A 22,551-nucleotide genomic window follows, 5' to 3' on the forward strand; every position below is an offset into this window, starting at 1 on the left:
TGTTGTGTAGGTGGGGTGGTAAGCTACGCGCGAGGCAGTGCATGAGGTTTGGGTTCGAATCTCACAGTGCGCAGCAGTGGGAGGCATTTTTTTTTAAAGCTGGGAGGATCTTTAGTCCCGGTTGTGGCAAACCGGGACTAAAGAACAACACCTTTAGCCCCGGATTGCTAGTCCCGGTTGGGAAACCGGGAGTAGAGCCAGTTCCCAACCGGGACTAAAGCTCATTTCTGTAGTAGTGCCGGCTCCTCTGCCACACGAAGGGCTATCAGAGGCCCGCCAGCCCGCGCAGTCTAAGGCAAAACAACATGCGCCTTCGGTGATGGGACTGTCGCAACAGTGGATGCAAAAGGCAGCTGTGATAGGAGGTGACTATAGGCGTCACCCTATAGGCCGCAGAGGGTAGAAACCGCAGCACGGGACGGCTCTTTCAACAACACGTGCAGGCATCAAGATGACGAGATTTGGCTCCGGATCTACGACGCATCTGGGGAATCTTGATCGCCCTGCAGTCTCCTTTGGAATGCGCCAATGCTCCAACTTCTCTAAAACTGCTTTTGTACGCGGATGCGTAAGGCAAGGAAGGGCGCCATTAGGGCAAGACGAGAAACAACACAAAAAACGATCAGAGAGCAAGTTAGCTAAGATCGGTCGATCCTATGACTAGCTCACACCTGTACTCACACGTCCATTGCGCCTGCTCAATTGTAACCCCTTCTTCCGAACACTAATACAAATTCTCTGTTGGACGTAGGGCGCGAGCCTAAACCAGGATAAACCTCTTATGTCTTAAGTGTTAGGCCAACAAAACCTATATATTGGCATTCTAATTACTTATCGTGGTAACAAGACCACGACACTCAAGGGTTCCAATGGTGTGGCCTCTCTAGGCCCCCGAATGATTGGGGTCCTTCAACAGGATGTACTCTACAGTGTAGCAATTGTGTAGCTATATAAGCATGCCTAGGTCCAGCCATTAGCGGGAGCGGAGACTGCAAATGAAGAACATAATGCAACATCAGGAAATATACACTGAAATTGTGTAGCTATGTAAGCATGCACCAGTGCAACACACCTGCCAAGTGCGTTGCTGTGTTTTCGATGAGGATGAGTGTGAACTATCTAATCTAATAATAGAATATAGTTCTATATATCTATTATTTTTGTTTTCTTGTGATCGACGACACCAAGCTAAGGCTATGTTGAATAATGCATGCCCTAGCATCTTCTGTGTCGACATCCTTATTCTTGCAGCTGAGATGGCACGATGACCAACGTCGAGAGCACCAACAAACCTTATGCCCTTTTGACCCTCTAGACGTACAAGCTCCAAGAAGTTCATAAACGTCAACCAGAACTGACACTGACCGTCTTTTTTATTAAATTTATATAATACAATAGTAATATTTATGATACTAGATTCTTTATTAATTATAATAGTGAACATGCACGTGTGCTATGCACGCGTGGATTAAAAAAAACTCATTCGTAGGTGGCAATAAAATTCTAGCTTTTGTTGAAGTGGAAAATTCCATTATTCAGTTACAGCTGCCAAATTGACAACTACGTTCACCTATACAACTAAGATTACTGTAATTATATTAATTATATTTTTATAGTATATTTATTTGATGTCATAAATATTTATAATTCTTTCTATAATTTTAGTTAAACTTAAGATGATTTGACTCTTAAAAAAATTGAAATGTAGTATATTTTAGTACGGACTGAGTAGCCTGCAGACCGGAAGCACCGAAGCAGCAGCAGCTAGCAGCTATTCTGCTCTAGTAAAAACCATCCCCAAGGTCCATACAACAGGAAGCAAACATTCACCTATGTGACCAAACTGAAGACAAGAAATATCACAGTAAAAAAGTGAGGTACCACAAGCTAACATTTTTAGACCATAACAATGTTCATAATAACCCAGTAACAAAGCGGGGAATTTAACATTCAAGTCTTACAACATCTGGTGTTGTAGATCGCACACAATCGACAGATAGTTCAAACCAACACATAACATGGTAGATCACACAGCTCTCAGGATAATAGCATCACATGGACCAAAAGCAGCAGCACCAATAGTCTAGTACTCATCACCCTCGTCCCCTTCCTCACCCTCGTCAAACTCAGCACCAACCTCCTCATAGTCCTTCTCAAGTGCTGCCAGGTCCTCACGGGCCTCAGAGAACTCACCCTCCTCCATGCCCTCACCCACGTACCAGTGCACAAAGGCATGCTTGGCGTACATGAGGTCGAACTTGTGGTCAATGCGTGAGAACACCTCCACCACGCTGGTGGAGTTGGAGATCATGCACACAGCGCGCTGCACCTTGGCAAGGTCACCACCAGGCACCACGCTGGGGGGCTGGTAGTTGATGCCACACTTGAACCCAGTCGGGCACCAGTCCACAAACTGGATGGTGCACTTTGTCTTGATGGTGGCCACAGCAGCATTCACATCCTTGGGCACCACATCTCCACGGTACATGAGGCAGCAAGCCATGTACTTGCCATGGCGGGGGTCGCACTTGGCCATCATGGAAGATGGCTCAAAGGCATTGTTGGTGATTTCAGCCACGGACAGCTGCTCGTGGTAGGCCTTCTTGGCAGAGATCACTGGGGCGTAGGATGAAAGCATGAAGTGGATCCTTAGGTAGGTGTGGGGGTATGCCCCCCCCCCCCCCCGTATCCTCAAGACAAGACATGGGCCGCACCATCAGGGGTGGCCCGGACCACAAGATCAAGGCGTGCATGGCGCTGCTCGGCGTGCACCGCAAGACATTGTATAGTACCAAATAGGCTACTTTACTTGTAACCCTGTCCCTCCAGAGTATATAAGGAGAGGCAGGGGTCTCCTAGCGGGCAAGCTACTTGGTCGTCCAGATCAATACAATACACCAAAGACACAAGACGTAGGGTATTACATTGATCAGACGACCTAAATCTGTCTAAATCGTTGTCTCTGCGCCTTGTGTCACCATCCGGTTCCTGATTCCGCGCACCCCCACCGACAAATCTACCATCGCAGGATACCCCTCGGTGGACTGCCGAGCATATTCTGTCGACAGTTGGCGCGCTAGGTAGGGGTGTGCGCTTGATCCCATGGCGAGCCAGATGGACCTCAAATCAATAGCGCGTTCTCGTCATCAATCTCGTGGAGATCCATGTCGGTCCACGACGACGATTCATCGCTGGCTACATCAGCCCCCGCGACAGTAGATCCGATCTCAGAACCACCTCCAAGGTCGTCTTCACCAACAACTCACCGCCCGCCAGGTGTTCACCGTCAACGCCGACCAGATAATGCCATACGTCGTCGACCAGACATTCTTTTTAAAGCTAAGTCACTCTTTAATATTCTTCTAAATATTATCCAATCTTCGTTAATCGCCATAATGTTTCTCCGATCTGTTTTCTCCATATTTGCTCTCAAAACGATTTTCCGAACCCTCGAACAATCATGTTGATGCTCGGACGCCTCCAGAGACGGCCCTATCTCCGGCTCCTCCCTACACGTGCTACGGGACTCCTCACTCCTTGGTGCTCGGTCATCGCCAGCGACGCTGAGGACTCCTTGCTCCTCGGTGCTCGAACATCGCCAGCGACGCCAGGGACTCCTCGCTCCTCGGTGCTCGGTCATTGCTAGCAACGCTGGGGACTCCTCGCTCCTCGGTGCTCGATCATCTTCAGCGACACCGGGGACTCCTCGCTCCTCGGTGCTCGATCATCTTCAGCGACACCGGGGACTCCTCGCTCCTTGGTGCTCGGACATCGCCAGTGACGCCGGGGACTCCTCACTCCTCGGTGCTCGATCATCGCCAGCGACACCGGGGACTCCTCGCTCCTCGGTGCTCGGTCATCGCCAGCGACGCCGGGGACTCATCGCTCCTCGGTGCTCGGTCACCGCCAGCGACGCCTCGCTCCTCGGTGCTCGATCATCTTCAGCGACACCGGGGACTCCTCGCTCCTCGGTGCTCGGACATCGCCAGTGACGCCGAGGACTCCTCACTCCTCGGTGCTCGATCATCGCCAGCGACGCCGGGGACTCCTCACTCCTCGGTGCTCGATCATCGCCAGCGACGCCGGGGACTCCTCGCTCCTCGGTGCTCGGTCATCGCCAGCGACGCCGGGGACTCCTCGCTCCTCGGTGCTCGGTCATTGCCAGCGACGCTGGGGACTCCTCGCTCCTCGGTGCTCGGTCACCGCCAGCGACGCCGGGGACTCCTCGCTCCTCAGTGCTCGGTCACCGCCAGCGACATCGGGGACTCCTCGCTCCTCGGTGCTCGGTCACCGCCAGCGACGCCGGGGACTCCTCGCTCCTCGGTGCTCGGACATCGCCAGCGACACCGGGGACTCCTCGCTCCTCGATGCTCGGACATCGCCAGCGACGCCGGGGACTCCTCGCTCCTTGGTGCTCGGTCATCGCCAGCGACGCCAGGGACTCCTCGCTCCTTGGTGCTCGGTCATTGCCAGCGACGCCGGGCGCCAGGGACTCCTCGCTCCTCGGTGCTCGGTCATCGCCAGCGACGTCGGGGACTCCTTGCTCCTCGGCGCTCGGTCATCGCCAGCGACGCTAGGGAGTCCTCGCTCCTCGGTGCTCAAACATCGCCAGCGACGCCGGGGACTCCTCGCTCCTCGGTGCTCGGACATCACTAGCGACGTCGGGGACTCCTTGGTGCTCGATCATCGTCAGCAACACCGGGGACTCCTCGGTGCTCCCTTGGTGGTCGGATCTTGCTACGTCTCATCGATGTGCTATCAAGCTACTCCATGCTGTTCGGATCAGGGTACTGATTTTGGGCAGCACGTCTGGGGTCTTGATACGCGCATGTCAGACGACGTCGGCAAGCTTTCAGACCTCTTTGACCCTGCTACAAGATTCATTCTTCATCTTCCAGTAGGCTCGGAGACTAAGTGGGCACACTTCACCTTGCGGTGAATGTGCTTGTTCTCATCTCGAGGCTATGCCCGGGGACTGGCTGCCTGCTCAGCTGGTCTTCTACTTTCTGACCCTAGCACCACACGACTACGTCACCTACTGTCAGGCTCGGGGACTAGCTGTGGGGGTATGTCCCCCGGTATCCTCAAGACAAGACATGGGCCGCACCATCAGGGGTGGTCCAGCCCACAAGATCAAGGCGTGCACGGCGCTGCTCGGCGTGCACCGCAAGACATTGTATAATACCAAATAGGCTACTTTACTTGTAATCCTGTCCCTCCAGAGTATATAAGGAGAGGCAGGGGTCCCCTAGTGGACACAACAATCCATACATCTCAATGCGATACATCAGAACACATGATGTAGGTATTACGTCATACTGACGACCGAACCTATCTAAATCTTGTATCTTGGTGCTTGTATTACCATCTCACTCCTGATCTCGCTCACCTCTACAACAAATCTACCATCGTGGAATACCCCTCGGTGGACCACCGAGCATCTTTTGTCGACAGTAGGGCACCAGGTTAGTCTGGAACTCATTCACATCAACATTCAGAGCGCCATCAAACCTTAGGGAGGTAGTCAAAGATGAGATGACCTGCAGCAGAATAGTGTAACAGGAAAATAGTTAGTTTTGGAGACAGGCTCAGATGCTCCAGTTTCAAGACAACACAATGATAATGGATTAAGGGAGTGTTTAGATCCTAGGGCCAAAAATTAGCGCATCTTCTTGTGATAATGGGCTCTAACCACCCATTAGCTTTTATTAGCCCATAATTAGTCCATGCTTAGCCCTTCTGTTTGGCATCCAAAACCCATGGCTTACCTGAGACACAAGCCTATTGAGGTTGGTGTACGTTGGTCGCTCAATGTCAAGGGAGCGGCGGCAGATGTCATAGATTGCCTCATTGTCAAGCAACACAGCAGCATCAGTGTGCTCAAGGAGCGAGTGGGTGGACAGGTGAAAGGTCCTAATATGGCTAGAGGGGGGTGAATAGCCTATTTAAAAATCTACAAATCAACTAGAGCAATTGAAAGGTCCTTGTTGGTTTTGGTAATTGAGTGACAACCTAGGTGGACTAATTGTGTTTATGTGAGATACACAGGTGATTAGTCCACAGGTACATGTGTGTGAGCAACATATGCCATGAAGGTGAAAATGGCTTGGAGATGTTGCAAAGCTCACACACGTGATGATGAAGGAGCTTATTGCACATGAGACATGACATTGAGTCATGTGATCAAGGTGGAGAAGATCAAGACAAGACTTGGATTGATGGACCAGTTGCAAGCGTGAAGGGCAAGTCGAAGGCTTTGGAGTGATGGACCACGTGACGGTGAAGCTTGAGCAAGACTTGGCGCCGATGGATGATGGCAACGGTGAAGAGCAAGTAGAGTCAAGATCGATGAACCAATATGATCACATGATGATATGAAGTGGATCATATCATTGTTGATCGTGTTGGTGCATGTGTTGCATCGACATTGAAGGAGATGGAATGGAATGCGCAAGGCAAAGGTATAACCTAGGGCATTTCATTTCACCGGTCATAGGTGTGTAGAGAAGTTTATGACCGGGTTTAGGATAGATGGCCGTACTATCAAGAGGAGCAAACTTGTTTGCATATCGGTCATCTAGTGCCACTCGAGTGATCTAACTTTGCATTGTCGCTAGGATCGAGTGGCGTGGCAAGTTGAGTGGCTAACATCCTTTGGGAAATGATTGTGAAAATGCTAACACACATACACATGATGGTGTACACTTGGTGGTGTTGGCACATTTACAAAGGAGGTGGTGTTGGCAAGCTCGGCGGGATTCGGCGCTTTCGGGAAAATGGAATGTCTATTTTCTATTGCGCCGGATACAAATTCTTGTGGTTGGCACACTTGAGCAAGGGTGAAGAAGTTAGAAGTGAAAACAAGTTGATCGCGAAGATGCTGGCATCGGTCAACTGACCGGACGCTGGATCTGAATGCACCGGACGCTGACTGCCTGCGTCCGGTCGCGCTGACGTGGAGTGTAGCAGTAGCTGGAGAGTGACCGGACGCTGGTGCTGCGTCCGATCGTGTTCGACCGGACACGTCTGGTCATGCTCGGGAGCTTACTGGAAATGACCGGACGCTGAGGGTCTAGCGTCCGGTCAGTTGAAGCTGCCGCGTCCGGTCGAGGTCGGTGCCTTACTGGAAATGACCGGACGCTGGGGGTTCAGCGTCCGGTCAGTCGAAGCTGCTGCGTCTGGTCAGGTCAAGTGACCGTTGGAATCAGGACACGTGGTCGTCTGCGAGCGACCGGACGCTGAGGTCCAGCGTCCGGTCAACACGACCAGAGCGTCCGGTCGGCCCGACCGTTGCCCAGTGAAGGGGTAACGGCTAGTTTAGCCCTTGGGGCTATAAATAGAAGTGTCCCTCGGCCATGGCTAGGGCAGAGCACCTCAAGGGACTTAGTGTCCATGCTTGTGAGTGCTTGGGAGCCCTCCATCACACATATACTTGATAGTGATCATCCGATTGTGTGAGTGAGCGATTCTAGTGCGATTGCATCGTGAGGTTGCATCGAGTGGCACTAGGTGATCGAGTTGCAAGCCGGTGGTGCTTGTTACTCTTGGAGGTTGCCACCTCCTAGACGGCTTGGTGGTGGTCTCCGTCGAAGCGCGCAAGAAGCTTGTGCGGCGCTCCGGAGAAGTGCTTGTGAGGGGCATTGTGCTCGCCCCGCGGGAGCCGCGAAGAGCAACTCTAGTAAAGCGTGTCATTGAGCTACCCTCACTCAAGGGGTAGGTTCTTGTGGCGCTCGACGTGCAGGCTTAGCGGGTGATGCTAATTAGCCGCCGAACCACCAAGTGAGCGGTCGACACAACGGGGACTAGCGTGTTGGCAAACACGTGAACCTCGAGAGAAAAATCATCGTGTCAACCTTGTTCTTCCCGTTGGTTTGCATCTCCGTTACACAAGCTTGCGTTTACTTTCATATACATTACGCTTGTGTTGTTGCTCTTGTAATTAGATAGCTTGTGTAGCTTGCTAATTACCTTCTTGCTTGTGTAGCATAGAAGTAGCTCCCTTGCGTGGCTAATTTGGTTTTAGTAACCTTGTTAGTCACATTGCTTAGTTTGTGTAGCTAAGTACTTGCGCTCTTTAATTAGGCATTGGTTGCCTTGTTATTGAGCTTTGCTAGTGAGCTTAGTTGGCTTTGTGCTTTAGCTTACTAGCATGTGTAGGAGCTCCCTTGTTGCTTAAAGTACTAGTGGTATAGGTTTGTGTGACCTTGCTCCTAGAATTGGTTAGGAGAGCTCTAGCTAGCCCGACACCTTCGTTGCATAATTGTTATCTTTGCAAGGTGCTAGTGAACATATATAGTGGGGTATAGTCTTGGCTAGACCGATAGTTTTAATTCCGCATTTGTATCAGCTAGCTGACGCGATTAAGTTTTAGAAAAGACTATTCACCCCCCCTCTAGTCGCCATCTCGACCCTTCAGCAATTTGATTAGTATGACAAATAGCATAATGCAAACTTGCTCTAGCTCTACAAGGGTTGCAAGCCACCTATCCAACAATTCTAGTTGCAATAATTACTTAGGGACACAAACTTGCTATGTAATTACTCACTAAGGGCTCTCAAACTTGCTACTCTAAAGAGCTCAACTAGATGAATGTAAATAATAAAGCAAGCTCTCAATTCTAATTACACTAAAGAGCTTGTATCAACTAGTTTGCAAGAATATAAATAAGTGAGTAGGGTGATTATACTGACGTGTAGGGGATGAACCAATCACAAGATGAATATATAGCCAATCACCGGGAGAATGCCAAAGACAAGAGACAATCGATTTTCTCCCGAGGTTCACGTGCTTGCCAACACGCTACGTCCCCGTTGTGTCGACCAACACTTGGTGGTTCGGCGGCTAAGAGGTGTTTCACAAACCTCGTCCACATGATAGGACACTGCAAGAACTGACCCACAAGTGAGGTAACTCAATGACACGAGCAATTTACTAGAGTTACCTTTCGGTGCTCTGCCGGGGAAGGTACAACTCCCCTCACAATCACCGGAGATGGCCACGAACAATCACCAACTCGTGCCGATCCTCCACCGCTGCTCCAACCGTCTAGGTGGTGGCAACCACCAAGAGTAACAAGCAAAATCTGCAGCGCAACACGAATACCAAGTGCCTCTAGATGCAATCACTCAAGCAATGCACTTGGATTCTCTCCCAATCTCACAAAGATGATGAATCAATGATAGAGATGAGTGGGAGGACTTTGGCTAAGCTTACAAGGTTGCTATGTCAATGAAAATGTGCAAGAGTTATCCCTTGAGCCGGCCATGGGGCTATAAATAGAGCCCCCATCAAATAGAGCCGTTATACCCCTTCACTGGGCAAATCGCGGGCCGACCGGACGCTGTAGTCCAACTGACCGGACGCAGCACCGGACGCTCCGGTCGTGAATACCGGACGTGTCCAGTCGGCATACCGGACGTGTCCGGTAGCCCCAGACTGCCACGTATCCGGTTCAAATCATCATAGCCGTTGCCGCGCATACTGTCGATGACCGGACGCTCACACCGGACGCAGACACTCAATTGACTGGGCGCTCCACCATCGAGTCCGGTCGAGTCTAGTAAGCCACCAGGGCCGACCAGACGCGTCAGGTAGAGACTGACCGGATGCTGAGCCTCAGCGTCCGGTCGAGTACAGTAAGCACCCATGGACGACCGGACGCGTCTGGTCACACCGGACTGGACGCTGCCAGCGTCTGATCGACTTCACTGCGGAACACTGTTTTTCTGAGTCATACCGGACGTGTCCGGTGTGGCGACCGGACGCGTCCGGTTGCTGAGTCTGCCGCCGAATACCGGACGTGTCCGATCATCATACCGGACGCGTCCGGTCACTGTGTAACCAGCGCGACTACCTCCTCTTCGACTCTATCTTTTTCACCCTTGCTCAAATGTTCCAACCACCAAGTGTATCACCATGTGCACATGTGTTAGCATATTTTCACAAATATTTTCAAGGGTGTTAGCACTCCACTAGATCCTAAATGCATATGCAATGAATTAGAGCATCTAGTGGCACTTTGATAACCGCATTTCGATACGAGTTTCACCCCTCTTAACAGTATGACTATCAATCCTAAATGTGATCACACTCGCTAAGTGTCTTGATCACCAAAACAAAATGGCTCCTACATTTTATACCTTTGCCTTGAGCCTTTTGTTTTTCTCTTTCTTCTTTTCCAAGTTTAAGCATTTGACCATCACCATGCCATCACCATTGTCATGATCTTCACCATTGCTTCATCACTTAGAGTAGTGCTACCTATCTCATAATCATCTTGATAAACTAGGTTAGCACTTAGGGTTTCATCAATTAACCAAAACCAAACTAGAGCTTTCAACAGGACACTATTGTATGGCTCAACCACCGAGGTGGACACCTAAGGAGATGGGTACACAGTGAACCCAAGCTTGGACTTCTTGCCATAGTCAACAGACAGACGCTCAAGGAGGAGAGAACCAAGGCCAGAGCCAGTTCCTCTACCAACTGCATTGAAGACAAGGAAGCCCTGGAGACCAGTGCAGTTGTCAGCAAGCTTCCTAATGCGGTCAAGGCACAGGTCAACAATCTCCTTGCCAACTGCAAGACAAGCAACCATCGAAGTAAGTCAAATGTTCATTACAGAATGAACAATGGAAACAATGCCCTTGAAGATCAGATTACTCACTGGTGTAGTGACCACGGGCAAAGTTGTTGGCAGCATCCTCCTTGCCACTGATGAGCTGCTCAGGGTGGAAGAGCTGGCGGTAAGTGCCAGTCCTCACCTCATCGATCACAGTGGGCTCAAGATCAACAAACACAGCACGGGGGACATGCTTCCCAGCACCAGTCTCACTGAAAAAGGTGTTGAAAGCATCATCACCTCCTCCAACGGTCTTATCACCGGGCATCTGACCATCAGCCTGAATTGAACATACAGAACAGAGTTAGGTAAGCAAATCACAAGAATAATTCAACTGCAGGAATCTAGAAGTAGAAATTTACAACAAATTTGCCCCCAGATCAGAAACATGCTAATGTCACAACACATTACGAAACAAATTATTATATATGACCAATCCTGAAGAACATCCAGACAGGGCACTCAAAAGTATACAATCTACTACTATTAGATCTGTTTATGCATGATGCGTAACCAAAACGTGGACAAATGGCAGAATTGAATGACAAGGTAAGGCCTAACAGGCAGACAAAATTATCAGATCACATTTAGCTTCAAGCATCCTATTTTCCGTTGATCAATCATATATTGCTAACATTTTAGAGACAATACTTGAAACCATGACTGCGTACAGAATCCTATAAACTACTAGATCCAGCCCAATTGAAACAGATCCGAGGCAAATCTTAAATTAAGAAAACCTAACTGACTCGCTCCATACAGTTCAAATTTCTGTAGCGGTATTAACAGATCTAAGGTTTTTTTTGGGGAATTAACAGATCTAAGGTAAACCAACCTAGAAATGTGAATAGAGCAGTTACGAAGAAATTTATGGCCAACGTAACTAAAATTAACTTATCCAAACTAGGAGATCTATATAATACAATATAAATAAACCGAACCAAAGGAACCGTGCCTTTCAAATAGAGAGCTACATTGTTCCAATAACGCAAGGATTGCACAAACCAACCAAGATGAACAACAATACGCGGACAGAACTTTTGCGGTTATCAGATCCGCAAACAGAACAACTCATTTTAAATATAATTTCCCCACACCACTCAGATCCACCAAATCTGGAGCACAACAACCCCAAGAATACATAGATCCAACATATACTCACAGCTACCGCGCAAGAACGGAAGGGGAAATGAACAGATCGGTACCTGAATGCCATGCTCGAGGCAGTAAAGCTCCCAGCACGCGTTTCCAACCTGGATACCGGCCTGGCCGATGTGGATCGAGATGCACTCCCTCATGGTGCCGTCGGGATGGTGGAGCAGCGGCGGGAAATGGGAGGAGGGGTAAAAGCTCTAGGTCGTAGAGAGACGAGTACGAAGACGCCTTCCTCTGCGGTGTTCAGCTTACGGTTTCAGACTCTTTCCACTCGGCTCAGTTTTATAGAACGGGATGACAGTTTTTTATTTTTATTTTTTTATTTTTACACGTGTTTTGAAGTGCAGGTGAAGGGTAAACCGTTGGTGTGATTTGGAGGGGGCGTGGACGCGTGGGAGGGCCAGCGGCCCAGCGCCTAGTGGGCTAGTGGCCACAAAACTGCTGCCGTGGTGGCGCTGCCCCGGCCCAGCTGGCCGGCCCTTAGCGTTTGCAATGATCAAACTTAAGAGCTTCCAACGGTCTAATACATACATTCTCACAATTTCAAAGAATGACACAAGAATGATTTGCGCGAACATCATAATAGGCAAAAAAAAAGGGAAATCTGTCAAATAAAACAAAATGAGAGTCTTCATCAATAGCCTTTGCTATTGACCCTCCGGCAATTCTTTCTGATCTCTCCATCCTTCCCTGTCAGTGGGCTGATGTTGCCCATCTTAATCATAGATGCCACAAAGCTCGTGAATCAATCCTTTTGGTTGCTCGTGGACCGGTGAACAATGGGTGCCGTGGTTGTCGGCGCCATAGGGTCAGATAGCATGACCTGGTCGGATAGTAGCTACGCTTGGCCGTGCAAAAGGTTGCCATAATACTTGTTGTCAAACACGGTGGGTGTAACCTGGTCCAGGTTCTCTAGTGCACCCTCTGGTTGCCCCGTCGAGCAGTTCTGACGCGTGAACTGGCACTGGACTTTACCGAATGTGTGCGCTCCTGGAGTAGAAATTTGGTGTTGATATATCATCAGTGTGCGCGCCGTATAAAAACTTGGCAAGTTTGAACTGTACGTATATAAATATATATTGCTGAAATGTACTATGAATTATTCAGTATGTGTAGTTACCTTGGAGGGCGACGAGATCAGTGTCGTCCAGGTTGACGTTTCTGAACTTCTCCTGGAGCTTGTCCAGGGGGTCGAAAGGGCTGGGAAGGTTGTTAGCGCTCTGGACGTTGGTGGGCGTGCCGTCTCGGCGGCCAAGAAGCACCCTCCAGCGTGGTCCTCCAGCCTGCGCCCAGTTCTGTGCGCGATTCTTTTCCGTCAGTTCAGGTCAGCCGAGAAGCTAGATTGAGGTAGTTGCAGTTCAATGCTACTAGAGGATATATGGCACTACACGGCACTAGCCCGTCTCGGCACGTCTGGGCACAGCACGCTAGGCACGGCTGATGAACCGGGCCATGCCACTGTGCCCAACTCCAGGCACAGGCACGGCACTATCATTCCTGGAGCGTGCCGTGTCGTGCCGTGCCGACTCCAGGCTCAGCGTGCCCGTGCCGGCCCAGGCACTAAACTGGCAAAAATCCTCAATGAACTCAGCACAGCAATTCAAAGAGATCTAAAATGACTAAGTTCACAAAAGATCAAAAACAGATCAGAACACAGCACAGCAAAGAACACAAACTTTTAAAACTAAAACTAATTTAAGTAGGAGTTGTGCAATGGCTGCCTCATTAAAAACCTGTTTAGGTAAAACTCACCCTTGTGAGAAACCCTAAACAGAAAAAGAGTACAGCCAGCTCCTAAATTAATTGTTCATTACATCCACCACCACAAGTCCAAGTCTCACAGAACCATTACATAAATGGGAAGTGAACTAGTCGACATCAAGATAAAGACCAGCAAAGGCCTCTTTCAGCTCCTTTTTCTCCACCATGTGCTGCAGTCTTGTCTCAGCATTCTCTCAATCCTTGATGCAGGTAAGCGCCTCTACAGTTTCAGGGTTCAGCCTCCGCCACCGCTCCTCGATGATCCTGCCAGTTAAGCTAAAAATAGACTCTGAAGAAATAGTTGACTTAAGCACTGTCAAAATATCTTTAGCAAGAACAGAAAGTACTGAATAAGTAAGCTTGTGCTCATGCCACCACTGCATGGTGTCAAACTCATCATCCAACTGGCTTATTGTGTCACAGTCCAGGTAGGATGCAAGCTCACTAGAGTTAGAACTAGCAGTTGCTGCCTGCAGCAAGGAAGTGGCAGAAACACTCCTAGAATGATCAAGACTAGAAGGGAGGGAAGAACAGTCAGCTCCAACATCCAACTCATCATCATCATAAATTTCAGCCCAAGCTGTTCTTTTCTTACCAGACAGGGATGGAGGAACAACCCTTTTCAGCCTATTAGAGCCATACATTACATCATACCTGTTATACATTTTAAACAGAAGAGCTCTGGTGTCTAGCAACTTATTAGTGTAGTCAATATTAAAAAGAGAATGTAACTTCCTAAGCACTTTGGTAAATCCCTTAATTTTAGCTATTGGATTCAATATGAATACAATAGAATAAAGATCAGGTATGTTCTTCCAGTACTTATTGTATTTGTCAATCATAGGTTGGATAACAGATCTTAGATGTTCATCATGTTGATATCTATGCAGGTGTATAGCAATCTTAACAAGATGATAAATCATAAGTGGAGAAGTAGGATAGTAAACACCAGACAAATCAACAGTTGAGTCATAGAACAGTTCAAGAAATTCCAAGATTTTATTTGCCATAGCCCAGTGGTCATCAGTCAAAAGAAAACAACTAGCTGAACATCTAGGGTAATTGGCCTCAATGAAAGTACTGAAAGTACTCTTGTGAGGCAGCAAGTGCTTAAGCATTAGGTAGGTAGAGTTTCATCTAACATCCATGTCTAATCCAAACTTCCTAGGTCTAACACCACTAGCAATGCAATAACTCTTGTATGCAGCAATTCTTTGATCAGAGGAGTTCATAAAAGAAATTGTTGTTCTAAAATCCTCAATGAGAGGATTCACAGCAGCCAGTGCTTCTTTCACAATCAGGTTAATAATATGACAAGCACATCGTTGATGCAAAAATAGATCAGAACCCAAATATTCTTTAAGTATAGGTTTCAGTTTATCCATAGCATTTTTATTTGCAGATGCATTATCCAAAGTTATAGAAAAAATCTTGTTAAGTATATCATACTCAGCAAGGACAGATGCAACACGCTCAGCAATGTTCTCAGCATTATGGGACACATCAATCAACCTTAAACCAAGTACCATTTTCTCTAATTACCAATCAGCATTAATGAAATAAGCCACAACAGATAAATAATCTTCTTTAGCCTTTTCAGACCATATATCAGAGGTAATAGAGACAGATGAAACATCATTATCCTTTAAACAGACCATCAGTTTATCATGTTTTTCATTGTAGTATTTAAACAGATCTCTACCAGTGGTTTGCTTAGAGACATGTAAAAAATTAGGGTTATGAGCAGTTTTAATATAATCTTTAAATGCCTCAGTTTCACCAATCATAAGAGGTAGGTCCAATCTAGCAAGCATACGAACAAGTTCAACATGAGCTACCACAACACTGTACTCCCAACGACGAACAGAACCATCAGAATTAAAAGCAATATGAGTCTGAGTCATGCCTCGGGTCTTCTCAGGTTTCTTAGGACACTTAGGAAGATGTCGAGTAAGATGCCCAGTGCTATGAGCAGAATAAGCAGAGTAGCGCTTATGGCAATGAAGGCAAGTGGCAGCAAACCTGATCTTTCTACCTTTCTCAGTGTTGTAGTGCTTCTCAAAGTCCTCCCAGACAGCAGACGTGGAAGGGCGATTAGAACCGATAGGGCTAACCTCGCTCTGGCCACCATCGGCATCAGCCACGTCGACTGGGGGGTCGGAGTCGTCGATGGAAAGGGGATCAGCAGCAGAACGGCCGAAGAGCACGACAGCAACCTCGCGGACATCATTGTCCTCATCATCTCCAGTCATCCCGCACATACGCAGCTCGTCGTTCTGGGAGTGGTCAAACTCCCCGTCGTCATGTCGCACGGCGCCTAGGGCCATCTCTACCGTCTCCGGTTCCTCGACGGCTGCCACAATCAACAGATAAAAGCAGGGTTAGGTTGGGGATTAGGGTTAGGGTTAGGGTTAGGGTTAGGGTTTACCCTTACCTCTACGGCCGGAGCCCCGTAAACGACGACGATGAGACGGACCGATTGCACACCCCCGGTACCTCAACGGAGACCAGAGCCCCGAAGGTGGCGGCAGCCAGCGATGTGGATAACGGACAGATGACGGAGATGCGGTGAGGATGCCGAGAACGAGGCTCAATTGACGTTCAGGGATGAAGAATAAGGGAACAGATGGAGATTGAGGGCGGGAACCACCGGATCTGAGGGAGAAGAGGGAGATTGAGGGCGGAGAGGGAGAAGAGGGAACCACCGGATCTGAGGGAGAAGAGGGAGATTGAGGGCGGAGAGGAAGAAGAGGGAACCACCAGCCACCAGAAATGACCCCTTACCCACCGGAAGACTCCATGGTGACGAAATAAGCTAGGGTTTGGAAAGGCTCCGAGCCAGGAACGGCGGCTGGCCCTCCCACCTGATGATCTAGACCAAAGAGCAAAAAGCCAAGCAAAACACAAATATCAGACCAAAGAGCAAAGATCAGAGATGAGCTTGGGTTTAGGGTTTGACAATAGGGGGCTCACCTCTACGGCCGAAGCACCGGAGACGCCGGAGAGGTCAACGACGCATAGATCTGGCCCCCTGGTACCTTGACGGCCTCGCCTTGGCAAAAGACCTGCGAGAACAAACAAATCAAACCATTAAAACATGCTTATAAGTCTCAAAACAACCGGATCTGAGAGAGATTAAGGGTGCAACCCACTTACCGGAGCCCTAGAGGTGCCGGCAGCCGACGAGGTCGACGACGGAGAGGAGACTCTGATGCGGCCAAGATGCGGAGGATGAGGCTCAATCGACGTTCAGGGATGAAGATGAGGGGCAAAGATGGCCGTGTCGTGTGCCCGTGCCGGCCACCAGTGGCTCAACCAGCCACCGGAGGGCGAGAAGAAAGAGAGAGAGGCTAGGGTTTCCACCGGCAGGAGAGAGAGGAGAGCGATGAGAGAATGAGCTAGGGTTCCAGCGCCGGGGGAGCGGCCGCGGCGGGGAGGATTATATAGCCCTCCTACCCCCACGGGAGGATCCAACGGCTAGGAGCGGGGGGAGGGGATCAACGGCAGGTAGACACCCGTGCCACCCTCGTGCTGCCCGTTAGAGCGGGTCGTGCCCATGCCGGCACTACGGGCCAGTGCGTAGGCCCAGGCACGGGCACGGTGGCAGGCCGGGCCAGGCACAGGCATGGGCCAAGCCATGCCGCACCAGGCCAGTGCCGTGTTTTTCCGCACCGGGCCCGTGTCGGCCCAGCGGGCCTAACCCGTTTGGAAATCTATACTAGAGGATACATACAGGGTTCAAAATTTCGGCGAAATTTCGCGAAATTCGGTAATTTCAGTGGTGGCCGAAAGAAAAATCCGAATTTTTGTAATACACTAATACATGTGTTATATAACTTTAGACTCAATTTTTTATTGTTTATATTGCATATTTTTGTATTCAATAGATGTGTAGTCATAAATCATACTAATATTTATTTAGATTTAAATGCTTTTTTAGAAAAAGCATACTTCATGTGCTAGTCTCTAAAAAAATTTCGCCGAAATTTCGGCCGAATTTCGCGAAACTCGGTAGTTTCGGTGGTGGCCGAAATTTTTGCAATACCGAAATTGAAAACCCTGGATACATATAGTTCGGACGCTGGCTTACGAGTTCAACGGAGATCTCTGCGGCGAGGGCAAGAATATCAGCGCAGGAGACGATGCCGGGGCACGATTCCTCCAGCGCGCGCTTGATGCCGTCGACAACCGGGAAGCTGCACGCCGAGTTGTTTGTTGGCTGGCACGTGCTTCTCGGTCTGGATCGCCGGGAGATCGTCGTCCAGAAGAAGGGAGCCATCGCAACCCTGAAAGCCAACATTATTTCATTTGACGTTCATTCATGTCAGATGATGCAAGGGGCGTAACATGCTACACACGAGCAGGGCTGTCTCAATAATTTTGAGGGCCCTCGTGCAAGCAAGGCACAAAGGGCTCGGCAATCTAATGTTTTAATATGACGATTCAAATACTGAAATACATAGTACTACTAATAAGAGATAACGTGCGGCATATATTTAGTTCAATAAAAAATGACATTACATCAAATCGAAGAAGCTAAAAGAGCTGTAAGATAACTATTATGGTTACCTCAAATGTAGTGTTTTAGTGCTTTTTAACAAACCGTCTTCGGGCATTTCTTGATGCAAAATCTTCAATAACAATATCAAGATCAATTTTATCCAAAATATCCTTCTCAATGCTGCACATAGCAAAGCCATTTAATCTTTCTTGTAGCATAGTTGATCGCAAACAATTTTTCAATAGCTTCAATTTAGAGAAGCTTCTTTCGGTTGATGCTACTGTCACAGGAACAGTTAAGAGAATCCAATATGCAATAGAGACATTTGGATAGCAATCTAAATCTTTAACAAAGTGAAGAATCTCAAGTGCTGACATTAATTTATCTGGTAAAGTAACTTGCAGCACTTTCAATTCAGAGAAAAAATCATCTAACTCAACATCAGACTTGTTGTCATGAGAAAATTTGTTTACAAAAGTGGTGCAACACTTTTGTAGATCAGTAGCATCCAAGGACTTCAGATTTTCCGAGTTGAACAAGAAACCAAATATTTCTTCAAATTTCTTTAGCTGATCAAATCGACTAGTCAATGAAACAATTGCATGATCAATAATAACTAGGAAGTACTCTTCTTTGAAGGAATCTATAGCTGAACGTTGTAATTCTTCGGTTTCATCATTTTGTTCATCAAAATGCTTCTTTCTTTTACCTTGACGTTTTGTAGGAAATGTTGGCTCTACATCCATACTAGATGCAATAGATTTTGCAGTCTCAATGCTAGCACTGAAGCCTGTATCTCTGTAGTCCTGGAAATATGTTATGACCCCTTCAATCTGTTTAAGAGTACCATCCAAGGACACAATCGGAGACTGCAACTTTTTGCTCACCATGTTGATAGTAGATAAAATATCATCCCAAATAACCATACCAACTAAAAATTCAAAATTCTCAAGTGCTGTTACCAATGATAGAGCATCACTCACTGCTTTTGGGTCATCGGAAGATGTTCTTTCCACCTCCTGCAGAACTGATCTTATTTGAGGGGCTTGATACCTGATAGGTTGCACACTCTTTATTCGACTCTCCCAATGAGTATCAGACAAGGGCTTGACAGTGAACCTCTCAACATTATCAGTCAAAATTTTCCACCTTTTAGTAGAACGTGAAAACAATGCATATATCCGTTGTATGACACCAAAAAACGAAATAGCTTTTCTGCAAGATTTTGCCATATCACAAAGAGTAAGGTTCAGACTGTGACATGCACATGGCATGTACAATGCTCTTGGATTAATTTCAAGCATACGTGTCTGCACACCTTGATGTTTTCCCTTCATATTGGAACCATTGTCATACCCTTGACCTCTCACATCATCAATGTTCAAATCAAGAGTCTGCAATGCATCCAACAATACATTAAAAAGCCACAATCCTGATGTGTCATCAACCTTTAAGAACTCTAGAAAAAATTCCTCTACTCTTGGAATGGCACTTGACATATTAACACAACGCACAATTAGTGTCATTTGTTCTTCATGGCTTACATCTGGGGTACAATTCAAGATAACAGAGAAATACTTGGCATCTTTTATAATCTTTAAGATATGTGTTTTCACAGCATCTGCAAGAATAGCAATTAACTCATTCTGAATACTAGGGCCAAGATAATGATGATAAATCTCACTATTATGAATGCGCCTAATATGTTCTTGCATCACAGGATCAAATTCAGCAATCATTTCTACCGTGGCCAGGAAATTACCATTATTTGGTTGATAAAGTTTTGCATTTGATCCTCGAAAGGCTAGATTTTGTTTAGCAAGAAACTTCACAGCAGAAACTATTCTTACCAGCACTTGTCTCCAACGCTCCTTCTCTTTTGCAATTTCCCGCTGCATTTCATCATCAATTGTTTGATTTTTGCTTAATCTAATCCGAAGATCATTCCATGTATTCATGTTTGTCAAATGCTCCACACTGTTCTCATGCTGTTTTAGTTTCACACTCAAGTGCCTCCAATCCCTCACTCCTTCAGATGCAAAATTAGACTTGTTCTGATTTGATTTGAACAACTTGCAGCAAAAACAATAGACCTTGTCCACATGTTTAGAGTAAACCAGCCACTTTCTGTCAACAACTTCACCATTAGTTAACTTTCTAGAGTAATAAGCATATGAAAAATGCCTATTACTAGGATCACTAGGGAATTCTAAATCCATTTCTCTCATAGGCCCTTTCTCAATTAAGATATCCCTTTTGCTATTATCAATATTTTCCCATGTTCTAGGATCAAAGATAGTCGACAGTGAATCTTCTTGTTCATCCATGTTTACATTTTCTGTATCATCCGAAGGCTGCAAATTTTCCTGTAAATTTTCCTCCTCAGTAGCACCTTCATTGGAATCTTGTGCAATTATTGGTTGATCATGTTCCTGCCTCTGATCTTGAATGACTCCGGCATTTCTTGAACTTGAAAAAAAACTTATGTATAGCACCCTTTTGCGATTCTTTCGATTGCTCTTCTAGTTTTCTTTTTTTCCTTTTCTCATAACCAGACAAATGTTTTTTTGACGGCATCTATCATTTACAAAAAATATATTTCAATTAGAATTTAGAAATTAGATCCCTACGACTGATAACTGAACTAGAACTGCAAATTGGCAAATGCAATCACTTATTCACTTACTGCTCGGTGCTGGCCATAGAGTCACGGAGTCACAGCCGGAGTGCCTAGTGCCGAACTGACGAGCTAAATTGAAAAAAAAGTGATCAGGGACAGGGAGGCTAGAGGATGGAGATGGAGGCCATACGCCCATACCCGAACGTGCTGATCCTGATCGTATATTAGTATGCTATTATAGTATTATCGTATACCTGCTGACGTAGTGACGTGAAGCCGTGAAGGACTGCAGCAGCAGCACAGCAGTACAGCACGGCCCCGGCGACAAGCGGACGAGGTCACCATGCCCGCCGGCCGCCGCCCTCAATCCGCCGTGATTCCCGCGAAGAACGCCGTCGCCGTCAACGCAAAGGAAGTCGCGACTCTGATCACAAATCGGAAGGGTAGCTCGCGAATAGGAAGGGTCGCCGTCATACAAAGCGATCGAGCGCACCAGCAAATGGACTCAGAAAGCCTGTAGTATAGAGGGGTATACTCATGGGCGCCAACCCCAACGCCATGGGCTCCCGGGCCTCCCGGCCGTCGCACCCCCTGCACGTACCTTTAAGACGGGCCTGCACACGAGCACTATTGATGAGCTCACGTACGTTGACGAAGCAGTCATGGAAGTGGAGGCGGATGAGGCTGGCCGGGATGCGCGGGTCGGAGACGCGCGCGTCCTGGATGACGCGACGGACGACGTCGTAGGCGCCGGGGCACGACTGGTCGGAGAACGCGGAGCTCAGCGCCGCTGCCGCGCCGGCGCTCGGAGAGTGGCCACGGGCGGCTCCAGCCAGGGCGAGCAGGAGAGCGCAGTGCGCGGCTTACTGCCACGCAGGAGACGAGACGCGAGAGGAAGCCGCCATGCGCGCGCACTTGCACAGTTGCACGACGCCGATCGGCGATCGAGCTGCTACGATATCACTGGAAAGCTGCTCTCTACTGACAGCGTCGTCGCCTCGTAGGTGTCGGGGGTGCTCTTGAGATTGCAGGGATAGACGATGTGAGGGGACTAGTTGGACATGAAGATTAGAATGAAGGAGTATTTATAGTCTCTCTCGACTGATAAGCTCGCGTACTTTTCTTTGGCATGGCCGGGCTCGGATTGGGTGCTCTCGTTTGACCGGAGCATGCCCGTTTGAATGGTTTAGTTTAACACTGGTGCCTGGACACTGTCTATGGCTGCTGCAGCATGCGTGCACCTTCTATTCGGCACGCGGCTGCGATGCTAAAATATTATTACGTGATTCATCCATGCATGATGGAGGCACCAGAAAAGTGATCACGTTGAGTTGAATGATGATTGCTTGCGCTCGTATGCTCGCCGCAAGCGGCAGGCTTGGGAGCGGGGAAGGTGCCCAAAACTCTGTGGCCTGTTCCGATCAATTTCTTCCAAAAAGTAGCAAAAAGGGACGAGCAGTAGCGAGCAATTGTGTAGGGTCCACGGGTGCTTGCAATCCCTGCCGACTGCTGGCGACCAATCATGGGCCCTGCCTCCATGGCTTGAAGCTGCGAGGAAACGGCCGATGGTTGCCCGTATTCAGCCCGTGCTGGTCTAGGGAGAATAAATATATCTTGTTAATTAGTAGTAGGTTGTTGCTAATATACTTCTCTCTCTCTCTTTCTTTATTACACCTCTATAAAATGCCCTAGCTCAACTCTTTGCTACCTCCACATATATAAGAGCATCTCAAGAGTGCCTGTTTTTTTCTTTCCCAAAGCTTGTAGTTTTGCCAACTCCCAAAAAAGTATTGTGAGAAAAAAAAGAAGGCTATCTTCAAAAGTTTTCAATAAATGACTTCCAAAAAAAATAAAATTTTGGTCACACAACTTTTTTTCGGCATTTTTTCCCC

At 47.9% G+C, this 22,551-nt stretch overlaps 1 protein-coding gene and 2 pseudogenes across 1 annotated transcript; all 3 read right to left on the reverse strand.

The window, feature by feature from the left end:
- Positions 1-2,083: 2,083 nt before the first annotated feature.
- On the reverse strand, positions 2,084-11,920 carry LOC136515783 (tubulin alpha-1 chain-like; annotated as a pseudogene).
- Positions 11,921-12,411: 491 nt separating this feature from the next.
- On the reverse strand, positions 12,412-21,684 carry LOC136518864 (peroxidase 2-like; annotated as a pseudogene).
- LOC136518865 (uncharacterized) lies at positions 19,163-21,312 on the reverse strand. Its single transcript, XM_066512544.1, has 5 exons — positions 20,914-21,312; positions 20,726-20,788; positions 19,890-20,616; positions 19,358-19,433; positions 19,163-19,254 (listed from the first exon to the last, which is right to left on the reverse strand). Exons 3-5 carry the CDS (start codon positions 20,364-20,366, stop codon positions 19,175-19,177), a joined length of 633 nt encoding a protein of 210 aa, XP_066368641.1. The 5' UTR covers positions 20,367-20,616; positions 20,726-20,788; positions 20,914-21,312; the 3' UTR covers positions 19,163-19,174.
- Positions 21,685-22,551: the final 867 nt, after the last annotated feature.

This window comes from Miscanthus floridulus, chromosome 17, assembly GCF_019320115.1.
Source record: "Miscanthus floridulus cultivar M001 chromosome 17, ASM1932011v1, whole genome shotgun sequence".
Taxonomy (NCBI): Eukaryota; Viridiplantae; Streptophyta; class Magnoliopsida; order Poales; family Poaceae; genus Miscanthus; species Miscanthus floridulus.

Bases quoted from the DNA above. Each gene is read 5' to 3' on its own strand.
- LOC136518865 (XM_066512544.1), bottom strand. From the start codon at position 20,366: ATGGATGAACAAGAAGATTCACTGTCGACTATCTTTGATCCTAGAACA. The intron at 19,434-19,889 runs GTAAGAATAGTT...GATGCATTGCAG, and splicing joins AGCGTTGGAGACAAGTGCTG to ACTCTTGATTTGAACATTGA. The intron at 19,255-19,357 runs GTGTGCAGACAC...AAAATCTTGCAG, and splicing joins TATGAAGGGAAAACATCAAG to AAAAGCTATTTCGTTTTTTG.